This window comes from Lepidochelys kempii, chromosome 6 (assembly GCF_965140265.1).
Source record: "Lepidochelys kempii isolate rLepKem1 chromosome 6, rLepKem1.hap2, whole genome shotgun sequence".
NCBI classification, from domain to species: domain Eukaryota; kingdom Metazoa; phylum Chordata; order Testudines; family Cheloniidae; genus Lepidochelys; species Lepidochelys kempii.
The window spans coordinates 25,531,418-25,544,145 of record NC_133261.1 but is presented as its reverse complement, the minus strand read 5'-3'; the positions used below and the strand labels follow the sequence as shown (position 1 = coordinate 25,544,145).

Genomic DNA, 12,728 nt, shown 5'->3' with positions numbered 1-12,728 from the left:
TCTTTTTTACTACAGATGAAATGCAAAAATAAAAAGCATTGTACTAATGGAATCTCTGCTATCTACTGACTGCTGTGGCTGTGTAACCAATTAAAGAGTGGCGGAAATCCTAGAGTTCCTTTGCTCTATGATACTCTGGTAAGTGCCTTTGTGAGATGGGCCTCACTGATTTGAGTTGCGAGATGACAGAGTGACAGGATGCAATAGAGTAAACAATCTGTACATTCACATGGGAACCATTTGTAGTGTAAACACTATACACCCTAATACAAGAACATAATAGTCTCAGGGAGACTCGTTAATTTATTCTGACAAGAGATGAGGACACCAGGGAGCACCACATGTGACCACACATGGAGCATGGGCTGAAGAGCAGGGATGGAAAATATGATGATGATAAATTCATTCCAGTCAACAAATATTCTCAGCATGAGAATGTAGTTTGCATGAAGATAGCAGGCAGTTACTGTACCTACAATTACAGATTAATGTCCATTTATCATGCATAAGTCCTGAAAATGGCCTAATCTTATCAACTGCTGAGTGCTCCCAACTCCCAATGTTTACAGAGGGAGAGGAGGACAGTCAGCACTCCACAGGAAATGTTCATCACCTTGCAGGATCGGGCTCAAAGTTGCTAATGTCAGGAAACATTTTTGTGGGCAGAAGGTGACTAAATATAATCTACTTCCTGCACACAATGGCTAAGGAAGCTGCCAGGTTTAGAGAGTTCCATCTCTAGTATGCTGTCATATACTCATTTCAGTCACTTTGTTGCACATCAGATGCATGTCCTGAGTAAACCCTTGTCATCTGAAAGGGTGTTTCCATTAATATAGATAGAAACTATGTGCATGTCTCAAGGAAAGAACATGGATCTTCCTGTAGCTGTGGAAAGAGCATTAAAAGGTATAATATATCCTAGGAGAGGATGCTTTGCTGGTGCTTTTGAATATGTGAAAAAAAGATGAATATAAACTTGCCTGGGGGGCAGACACAGCCATCGGTACAGTGATCTTCACAAAGGGCTGACCTTTCAGGGTTGGTGCAGGTGTTAGCACAGGGTGAGCCACATTCCTCGTGCTGCATGTTATAAGGGCACGTCTTGTCTGAAAGGAGAAAAAAGGAAAAAGAGTTCTTAATTTTATCCCCATGTGTTGGCTTTTCCATTTAAACCTTGGAGAGGTGACATCTGTATCTGAAGATGAATTTCTTAGGAGATGTGCTGATATCTGCAATTTGAGTACTCTGGGGAATACTGGCATCCCCGGTCACTGCAAAATGTTTAAAACCTTTGTCATAAATAAAGGGAAGGGTAAACCCCTTTGAAATCCCTCCTGGCCAGGGGAAAGCTCCTCTCACCTGTAAAGGGTTAAGAAGCTAAAGGTAACCTCGCTGGCACCTGACCAAAATGACCAATGAGGAGACAAGATACTTTCAAAAGCTGGGAGGAGGGAGAGAAACAAAGGGTCTGTGTGTCTGTCTATATGCTGGTTTCTGCCGGGGATAGACCAGGAATGGAGTCTTAGAACTTTTAGTAAGTAATCTAGCTAGGTATGTGTTAGATTATGATTTCTTTAAATGGCTGAGAAAAGAATTGTGCTGAATAGAATAACTATTTCTGTCTGTGTATCTTTTTTGTAACTTAAGGTTTTGCCTAGAGGGGTTCTCTATGTTTTTGAATCTAATTACCCTGTAAGATATCTACCATCCTGATTTTACAGGGGGGATTTCTTTATTTCTATTTACTTCTATTTTTATTAAAAGTCTTCTTGTGAGAAAACTGAATGCTTTTTCATTGTTCTCAGATCCAAGGGTTTGGGTCTGTGGTCACCTGTGCAAATTGGTGAGGCTTTTTATCCAACATTTCCCAGGAAAGGGGGGGTGCAAGTGTTGGGAGGATTGTTCATTGTTCTTAAGACCCAAGGGTCTGGGTCTGTAGTCACCTAGGCAAATTGGTGAGGCTTTTTACCAAACCTTGTCCAGGAAGTGGGGTGCAAGGTTTTGGGAAGTATTTTGGGGGGAAAGACACGTCCAAATAGCTCTTCCCCAGTAACCAGTATTAGTTTGGTGGTGGTAGCGGCCAATCCAAGGACGACGGGTGGAATATTTTGTACCTTGGGGAAGTTTTGACCTAAGCTGGTAAAGATAAGCTTAGGAGGTTTTTCATGCAGGTCCCCACATCTGTACCCTAGAGTTCAGAGTGGGGGAGGAACCTTGACAACCTTTAATTCCTGTAAGGCCCTGATGCACTCAGGTTGAAATTGACTTAGTGAAAATTATGGTGTATAGGCCTTTTGCAGGCTGTCTGCACAGGAGTAAATTTCACACTATTGGAATTTCTTGGTGACTAATTGCAAGCATAGGAGAAAGCATCTTCTTGAGATACTTACTGCACAGTTCTTTAGTTCTCCAGTTCAGAGGTTGTCCACCAGCATGGGCGCACTGCCGGGAGTATTCAGCAAAGGTGTTACAGATGCAGAAGTCACTCATAGACTCATCACAGCGGCACAAGTCTTGTATGCAAGAGTCAATATAGTCTTGAACATCCACCAGTGCATTGCAGCTCACAAATGCTTTACCAGTCAATACCGCCTGGCAGATAGCACTCTAGAAGGGAAAATAGTGGTGTTAGAGCAACAAAACGCCAAAGAACTAATTTTTATTTAGATATTTTAAATGATTTTGTTCCAGAGACATCCCATTGTCTTCCTTTTGATTCATGTTATGTTTTCCTACTCTTCCAAATTTTCCCCAAATTAATTCATTGATGTAAGAGGAAGAAGCACAGATGTTTCAATGAAAAACAAAATACTACAGCAAAGATCCTTACAAATTCAGTAGAGCAGTTTGTAAGAGAAGAAGATGAAGGATCCTCGCATTGCTCTGTGGGTCCGTCCATCTTCTGCATATTCCCAAACTGCACATCAGTCAGCTTGATGTCTGTAATAAGCAATTTAAAAAATATATTATGGTGCTTTAATTGGCTTTGAAAATGCAGTGCTAATTTTGTGTGGACATTGGTGTTTCCATAACACTGACACTTATGACATTGGCAGTGGTAATCACCATGATAGCAAAAGGAAAGAGTGATGAAGAAAGTGTGAATAGCTGGCAAGTGTTTGGTGTTGAAATGTAAAAAACAAACTAACAGGAAATCACTTGTCCCAGCTTTATACCCTACGCCTACTATACAAGTGTTAAATCAAAGGATATAAAATAGTGCATGTCAATATTAAACATCAGTGTAGTTTAATACTAAATGTCAGTATAGTTTCACAACTTATCTGTGGATCAGTGCCCCATTCTATGTGAAACAAATACTATTAAAGGAAAGAAAATCAAATCACAGTGCTTAGTAATGTTGTTGTTACTTACCGTTTGACGTGAACTCATTGTAAATTGGAATGCCATTGAAGTCCCCACAAAGCCCACAGGTCTGATTGGCATATTTCTTATCCAGTTCCACCTAAAAAAATGGGGTAAGGGAGTTACACATAGAGTTAAAAGTTACAGTGTATTCAATGTTAAGTATGGAATTCACCACCATGCAGAGGTTCACCACAAAGTCTATGAACTACATACATCCCACTTAAGTTTTCAAAATCAGTGGTGCATAGACATGGTGCTGGCCCTTGACACAGGGGTGAAATTAAACCTAAATCCATGCAGTAGTTTGGTCAGACAGGATTTTTCATTAGGAATGGGTGTTTGGGTGAACAATATGATGGATTAAACTAAGTCTGGTCTATTTTATCAATCTTTGATTTCTTATGATCACCCCAGGACTTCAGGATGGGAGTTGTGGCCACTTTGCTTCACAGCAGTCTCCTCCCCTTGTGGACTTCCATTGCTGGAGTTCTGCACCATTGTTTATGCTACTGAATGTCCGTAAAAACTTGGGCTGAATCTAGCCCAGGAGCTGTGAACATCAAAGCAGTGGTGTATTTCGTATCTGAGGAAGATTACATTTCACTACAAGGATCTATTAGTGGCTTGGGAAGAATGGTGATTATAAACTGAACTCTGAGAAAAGAAAGGAAATTGAAAGCATAATAGGGTAACACAATGCAATGAAAATGGGTAAATATCCCAAATCACCTAATCTCTGGCTCACGAAAGTCAATAAAGGGAATAATTTAAAAATAATTGTTCTTTGTAACATCTGGAATATACACTTACCAGAAGACCATCCAGTTGGTTCCACATGAAGACCAGGCCCATCTTGGCAGTGATTTTCAAATAGCCGCTACTTCTCTCTATCAGGATTCCTGACTGGCTGAAAGGCAGCTGAATTCTGGAGAGAGATCAAAGTGCAATTAAAGTGGGAGTACAGAATTTGACATCCAGTCTTTGAGACATTTTTAATGCAACTGAATAAGGAGTTTGCTAGTAACACGCATTTCTAAATATGAACTGCACAAGTTTATAACAACCTGGAAAATTTCAGTGGTGGGGTGGATAATCTCCTGTGCAGTTGCTCTCCAAAGTGCTGTGGGGCCAGTGTTGTCTTCTGGTGCCATTCCTTTTCCGTACATCTATACATGATGTTTTAATTTATAAAATGCCAGTCTGTCTGCTATATGATATAATTCAGAAAGTGCTATGCCTGTCTGTAGTTTAGCAAGTGCACGTCAAGTGCTCTGCTATGATTATTTTAAAGCCGTAAATAATATAGGACTAGCTTCTCTGGAGGCAATTTGTTCTTTTTTGTTCTTTCTTCGAAACTAAGACTAGCTCAGTTGAAATGGCAGAGCTGGGATTGCTGGACTTCCCCATATGCAGTCTTGAAGGGACAAGATGAAAGGCTTTCTAGTGTAGAACTGGAATCACTGAGATACTTTCCCCCTTCACATATACACTTGTGGCATCCTTCAGGAGAGGATCATAGAATATCAGGGTTGGAAGGGACCTCAGGAGATCATCTAGTCCAACCCCCTGCTCAAAGCAGGACCAATCCCCAATTTTTGCCCCAGATCCCTAAATGGCCCCCTCAAGGATTGAACTCACCAATGCTCAAACCACCGAGCTATCCCTCCCGCAAAGTCCTGAGAAGGCTAGGACTCTCTGTTCTTTTGCTAATATGTACTGTCTTCCTTCCTTCCTTCCTTCCTTCCTTCCTTCCTTCCTTCCTTCCTTCCGCTGCAGTGTCCAGCTTTTTGTATTCCTGATCTTGGATTTATTTAGGTATTTTGCTCTGTTTGTTTTTATTCTGCCTTTATTTTATGGCACCTAGAGGCCTCTAAATTACAACAGTAGAGTAGGGTCTGGAGGGCCACTGAACTTCATGGCACATAGGTCAGGAGGTAATCTGTAAAGGTGGAATAAAGCTCAGCTCTGTACTCCCCTGTTTCTGCTGCTGCTCTAAGAAGGGCCTATCCCCTTATGCTGTTTTAGAGCAGCCTGAGGGAATGAGACTGAAACAGACATCCTTTCAAACAGACCATTGGGGGCAATATCAATGGCGCCAATTTCATCAGATAATAAGACATCTGAACTTACGGGTTTTCATTGACCACAATGGAGTCTGAGGTCAGTTCAATCACCACTCCGTCAAGCTTCAGAGTGATATGGCTGATCACAGGAGAGCTTTCCAGCACAGTGCGCCTGATCTGGATGTTGAAGTCCTCGTAGGCAGATTTGCAGTGGGATGCAAAGACATAGTTACAGAGCCCGGGGAAGTGATAGATGTCCCCATCAAAGGTCTTGAAGTGAAAGTTGCCCCAGGTGCTGCACACACGTTCATTGTGAGCAGGGTTGCCAGCTGTGGATTCAAAACAAGCTGTAGGGCTGTACTGAAAATTCCGGTGTAAGTCTCGTTAGTCACTCACTGTCTAATTCATGTACATATTTATCCATCTATCTAAACAACAAACCCATTCTCTGTTTTATCTTCTCATCTAGCTATCTATTGATCTGTGTATATATCAGTCATTCTGTTAACTTTTCTCTTTAGTCTATACATCTCTTCACTTACCCTACAGTTCTGATCAATATCCCATAAAGACATGGCATTTGTTTAACTTACGCTTTACAGGCAGCGTCGTTCTCAGTGGTTGGATGATTGTCACTTCTTGTGGTTTAGTTACTGGTACAGAAAAATCTAAGAAAAAGAAATACAATTATCACTAATTCAAAAGGTTCAGTAAACACATTGGCAAACACAGATATGGATCTCCTAGCCTCATTAGTGGTTAAAGGTTTTTACTGCAAGTAATGCTCACTGGGAAGTTTCCAAGGGAGTCTATTGATGGCTTAATGCCACTGCATCAAATTTTGGCTTCCAGTGTAAACTGTCATTAATGGCCTGATCCTGCTAACCCTTCCTCAAGTCAGTAGTCCTTTCTCACACAAGGAGCCCAACTGAATCTGACCCCACCTGCCCAAAGTAGGTATCCGCAAGCTGATACCGATTTAATCCTTCATCTAGGATAGGAACTATACAAAGAACCTCAGGCAGCACAATGGAGATTAAAGTTATTCACAGCTTTTGGCTCCCAGTATATGTAGAAGTGGAAAACTGGAGGAGTGCTTAAGTGGTTGGGGTTGAGAAACCACAGCAGAACTTGTTTAGATCTCATATTCTTTTCTTAGCTGGAAGTACATGTATGCACACACACTCACATACCGCCAACTTCAGGCAAACAACAAAGAATTCTTGCAGAATTCTGCAAACACTTAATCACGAACCTAGTGCTTTTCCACACAATGACTCCCATTTGCAGGTTCTGGCCCTAAATTTGCTGTGTTCATCCCCAGTATTTCTTCTTTGATTCCAGCATTGAATGGATTTGAGATTCAGAGAAGCTGCAATATAGTTTCTCAACACCTACTACTGAATCCTCACTACAGGGTTCCACTTGCATGTATACTGGGAGGTAAAGGTCAAGAATGGTTTTAATCTCCCTTAAAGCTCCTTCTGTGTTTTTTTTTAAACTCCTGGAGTAAATGAAGGATAATATCTTTATTAATAAATTCATACATTTAAAAGCCAATGGGGACCTTTATGTTCCTGTAGCCTGATCTCCTGAATAACATGGTCCACATGGTATCACCCAGTGGTTGCTCCACTAGATCAATGATTTGCAGTTGAAATAGAGCATCTTTTTTAGAAAGACAACTGGTCTTGATTTAAAGACTTCAATGGATAGAGAAACCACCATCTCCCTTGATCAGTTGTTACAATGGTTAGTTACACTCAAGGTTAATAGTAAAAAGAAAAGGAGGACTTGTGGCACCTTAGAGACTAACCAATTTATAAATTGGTTAGTCTCTAAGGTGCCACAAGTCCTCCTTTTCTTTTTGCGAATACAGACTAACATGGCTGTTACTCTGAAACCTGTCATTATGCAAGGTTAATAGTGTTTGCCATATTTCCAGTTTGAATTTGTCTACCTTCAGCTTCCAGCTGTTGGGTTTGTCAGGGTTGCTAATTTCAGATTAGGTTATGGTTCAGATTTTCAGGCTGATTAGTTAAATTATAGTGCAATAAATTTACCAGAGAAAGGAACCAGGGACATTTTGTTAGAATTTTTATACAACGTGTTTTTTGTTCTGATAGCAGTGTTATACCAACAGCCAATAAACATCCCTTATCTTATTACATGTAACTAATATGTTCCAACAAGCAGCATAATATATTTTATACACAAATTTGCACTGTCTCTGGTGCATGTACTGCAGTACTTTTCATTTCTGCCTATCACGAGTGATGCAGTTATCTCAATAGAATGAAAAAAAAGTACTTTTTATTGCCGATTATCAAATACCTTTGTGATACACATGTGCACACACAAACCTCGTAAAATACACCTTGTAAATTTGCAGTATGTACCTATTACGTACTTATAGATTAGATAACAGTGTAGCTTCAATGGGCCAGATCTTCAGCTGGTGCAAATCAGCATAGCCCCACTGACTTCAACGGAGTTTTGCCAATTTACACCAGCTGAGGATCTGGCCCTACAGAATCAATTCCAAAGAATTGAACATTGTGTATAGGGAATTTTTCCTCTCCCTTCATTTAAAGGCACAGTACACTTTAATCACTCTATGTCCATTGCAATGAGTTTCTAAGACAACACTGACTAAATTTAGATTGTCAAATAAATAAATAAAATAAAACATAAGCCACTTACAGTCTTGTCCCTGCTGGACATAATTATAGTCATCATCATTTGCTTGTTGGTCCTCATATTGGGCTTTAACTGTAGAAAAAAAAAGTTACTTTGGGGGATTGTGTTCATAAATTCTTCAGTAAGACCTGGTGGAACAATACCATCTGCAAAAGTAGCATTCTTTTAGGCAGGGAAACTGTGTGGTAATTGTGGTTTGTTATACTGTGGCAAATGCAAACACACATTCACACAGAGACAAAGGCTGTGAGGATGAAAATATTTTAAAAGATGAAAATGGAGAATTTTTCTCTCTAGTTACAGTTCAGATCTAAAAGACCTCTCGGTCTCTTGTGTTATGATGGCTGGAATGCTTCTTCTTCTTTGTCTTCTTCTTCTTCTTTTTTTTTTTTTTTACAGCAGTTGTTATATATAAGTCAATGACAAGTGGTATAGAGGGCCTGAACTATGAAGTGACTCTAATGGACTTTGATTGAGGTGCATAATCATTGCCACCCCCGTTCACTCCCACATTCCCTACTCCATACATATCACAGCCCCCCGTTATTAATTTCTCTGAAAAACACACACATTTGAGATGGGGTTTGCAACCTATCCATTTTTGTTTTAGGTGTCAGAACTGAGTAGGAGTTCTTAGTCTTCTGCTCTGAGACTGAACAGGTTTGCATGTTTATTGGGAAAGGGTAATAGGAAGGCTAATAGTCAGTGAGCTTTTCCCCTGTGCTTCCCCTGAGCAACCTGCTAGCTGGTCACTTAATCTCCACCAAACTCTCACCCTCTCCTCCTTCAAATCCATTCTAAAAACAAGGACCTGGTCTGCCAACTATCGGGTCAGCTCCTCAGCAGTGTAACTTGGTATAGCTCCGTAGACTTAAAGGAGCTAGCCTGATTGACACTAGCTCAGAACCTGACCCATCTATCACGCCTTGAGCCAAGTTTTTCTTTTGGTTGTAACAATAAAAATTCTACCAAAATCACTTGGATTATACCAATGAAAACTGAGTGGAGAATTTGTCTCTTTCTTTGCTAGCCTTACTCTACCCTCTCCGCCCTTCTAAGCTAGGCTCCATTTGAGTCTTTGTTTTTCTGAATTTGTACACTTGAACCATCTGCAAAGTCCTATGTACATCTTGGGCACTATAGAAATAATAACAAATAACCAGAGAAGGATATAGAGAAGCTTGTTTTATACTGGAAGAACCCTTTTTAGAGCTAGAGGGTCAACATATATGCTGTGTTACTCAGAGTAGAATCTGACCCATAATCGCTGGTTTAAAACTTCAAACACCAAAAATAATAACTAACATACCCAGAAGCAATGTGGATAGAACTGGGGAGCTGATAGATTTATTTCAGATTATTGATTGGGCCCCCAACTTGATTCTTGTTCAAAATAATAACAACGACCCTGAAGATATTCCTTTTGATTCCTTTGCACCATCATCTCAAAATATAAAAAGAAAAGGAGGACTTGTGGCACCTTAGAGACTAACCAATTTATTTGAGCATACGCTTTCGTGAGCTACAGCTCACTTCATCGGTTGCCTGTTTAACCAAAAACATTGCTTAATGAAAACGCAGAATACTGAGGGCACATTCTGGTAGCTCTTGAGCAGACATGGGGAGCACCTGAGCAAAAGGCAGGCAGAATCCTGTATTCCCTGAGTACAGAACGACTGCTAGCACCACCACTGATGCTAGGCATCCCAAATGGGTGAGGCTGACATGGGCTGAGAGGTTACCATGGCCCCATCTGCACTAGTAGGATGTCTGAGACTGTCCCTGGAACAACACACTCAGCACACTTTCAAAGAGTGTATCATTTGATCCTACTGTGTGCTCTTCCCTAGCGTTCTAGCCCAGAGAATCATTCTGCTTCCCTCTGAGTGCACATTCAGCACAATGTATACCCTGTGCCATATCCCATGCCCATTGTCAGTGGCTGGTAATGGCACAATTAATCCTTTGGTGTAATAAAGTATAACAAGGTTTAATAAAGGTTAGTGTGGAACTGCATACCAGTTAGGAAGAAGTAAAATTATTCATTAGGATTTGCAAAAAGAAAAGGAGTACTTGTGGCACCTTAGAGACTAACCAATTTATTTGAGCATGAGCTTTCGTGAGCTACAGCTCACTTCATCGGATGCATACCGTGGAAACTGCAGCAGACTTTATATACACACAGAGAATATGAAACAATACCTCCTCCCACCCCATTGTCCTGCTGGTAATAGCTTATCTAAAGTGATCATCAGGTTGGGCCATTTCCAGCACAAATGTTGTGCTGGAAATTGTGCTGGAAATGGCCCAACCTGATGATCACTTTAGATAAGCTATTACCAGCAGGACAGTGGGGTGGGAGGAGGTATTGTTTCATATTCTCTGTGTGTATATAAAGTCTGCTGCAGTTTCCACGGTATGCATCCGATGAAGTGAGCTGTAGCTCACGAAAGCTCATGCTCAAATAAATTGGTTAGTCTCTAAGGTGCCACAAGTACTCCTTTTCTTTTTGTGAATACGGACTAACACGGCTGTTACTCTGAAACCTGTCATTAGGATTTGTTATTCATGGGAAGTAAAATTATTCATCAGATCAGAAAACACTGGATACTAACATTTTATGAGTTTAGCCATGGAATGAATGAATAAAGGGCATAGTGAATAAAAGATTACACAGAATGTGAATATAAAACACTTTCTTAGATGATAGAAGGCTAGGCCTATGCATTCTGGATCCTGGTTTCATAAATTTATTTCAAATTCTCCTTTGAAAGACAAACTTTGGACTAATCCCTTATGCACCTTTACCAAAAGTCTCAATGATAATCATGTCTGACATTTACATCAATATCAGCTTATTTTGCCGATAGGTTCACAGTTAAAAGTTAATGATAACCTCCTAAATTCCTTTACTTATGGCCCAATTCTGCTCCCCTTAAGATCAATGCAAAGACACCATTTGACTTCAACAGGAGTTGGATTGGGCCCTTAGTTTTTATGTTGACCTTATGCAGGCAAACTGGCATTCAACCAAAATTCTTATGGCATTGGGTAGATTTTAAAAGTGGATCTAACAGGATGACATTTTGCAGGAATATTGCCCTTGGTTCATATATTTATTTGCTCCATAAGAGCCTCTGGTTACAACTAGAATCTTGGCATTGATGGTCTCTCATGCTACACGCTGTACTGGCTCTTTTTGTGTCATCTTTCTCATCACACCCTTTCCCTCCATCACAAGAGGCTTTTCAGCTAAGATGATCTATAGTATTTAAGTCAAGTTTATATTTCAAATGAGTAATGTGCTCCCCCAACACTGTATGTTCTCTATAGCCTACAACTGCTCTGTTATAGGTAAATTCATTCACCACATTTGTTGTCATGTCTATAAAAACAGGCTTCATATGTTGTCAGAAAGTAGGTTTCTATATGATTATTCATAATCATGATATTATGATGAACTTGCCTGGTTCAGAGCATTTGAAAATTGAAAGCAAAAGAGAACTGGTGATATTGGTATTTATCCAGTCATAAAAACTCAGCAATATATTTCTCTAGGAAATGTTTAACTTTAAGGAGTGGAAAGCACCATTTTGTCTATTTTAGCTCTATTTTGTGATATATTAACAAACATAACATTTATACAAATTCTTTAACCAAGAGGTGGAAGTGTGAAGCATCTTGAATTAATGGAGTGGAACAGCAGCAGAAAAGAAAAAGCTGTGAATTTAAGTTTTAATACCAGAAGGATTACTATCACAGGGAGCCAATACCAGATACTATGTAAAGCTTGCAGTCTATGTTATTAACTTGCCATGTTTTTAGCAGCCTTCCATGTTCACATTTGAAAAAAAACCAACTATTGAAACTGGTAAAAATGACCAGCCAGAATAATTATATGACTAAATTCTACTCTCAGTTATGCCAACGCAACTCCGTTGACCATGGCTTTTCAATTCATCCACCTGCTTTTGCTGGGCTTGAGGGCAATATGAAATCAGTGAAGCAACATTAGAAAGGAGAGGAATAGAAAAAGACAGGGAAATCTCATTTACAAACAAAACCTTATTAGTTGCACAAAGCAAAGAGAAACCACTGAAAAGTCTTTCCAACTGCAAAGCAAATTATAAGTTCTCTAAAGTAATAAAAATAAAAAGCACCTACAGCCTCTTACCTTTGTTCTGCATAAAGGTGATCACTAATATTGGTATCCATAGTGGTATTCGTACCCCCCAGTCTATGCCCATCTTGATTGGAGTTCGGTAGAAACTACCAAACTATAGGCTTCTGAAGAGGCACTTGTCTTTATACAAGTCTTATATAGCAACAGAATAGGCTTTGGCACAGTTCCCAGATAGTTTCACAAGGTTCTAAAAAGGTGGAGCTTCAGGGATTTTACCTTTCCTCTGCAGGTGCATAGGTAAACAAAGGATGCTCTAGCTTCCTTATGGGCTGGCCAAGTGTATTTGCATTCTGGGAGGATTGCTATTTTCCAAAAGACTTTTCTGCTGAAGGAATTCCAAGTGAGCGGCAATGAGGAATAGCTATGCTCAATCTTACTGTCTCCAGTCATTACAGATCTTGCAATACATA

The 12,728-nt window shown here is 40.0% G+C and overlaps 1 protein-coding gene across 1 annotated transcript in view; it reads right to left on the bottom strand.

The window, feature by feature from the left end:
• LOC140912581 (mucin-5AC-like) overlaps positions 1-12,407 on the bottom strand; it is a 57,795-nt gene extending 45,388 nt beyond the window's left edge. The window contains exons 1-9 of the mRNA XM_073347198.1: positions 12,310-12,407; positions 8,139-8,207; positions 6,029-6,103; positions 5,503-5,764; positions 4,183-4,297; positions 3,379-3,469; positions 2,834-2,943; positions 2,394-2,610; positions 984-1,109 (exon numbers count right to left, since the gene is read on the bottom strand). Coding sequence (XP_073203299.1) covers positions 984-1,109; positions 2,394-2,610; positions 2,834-2,943; positions 3,379-3,469; positions 4,183-4,297; positions 5,503-5,764; positions 6,029-6,103; positions 8,139-8,207; positions 12,310-12,382 — 1,138 coding nt within the window. The 5' untranslated portion in view covers positions 12,383-12,407. The remainder of the gene's footprint in view (positions 1-983; positions 1,110-2,393; positions 2,611-2,833; positions 2,944-3,378; positions 3,470-4,182; positions 4,298-5,502; positions 5,765-6,028; positions 6,104-8,138; positions 8,208-12,309) is intronic.
• Between the last annotated feature and the right edge of the window lie 321 nt (positions 12,408-12,728).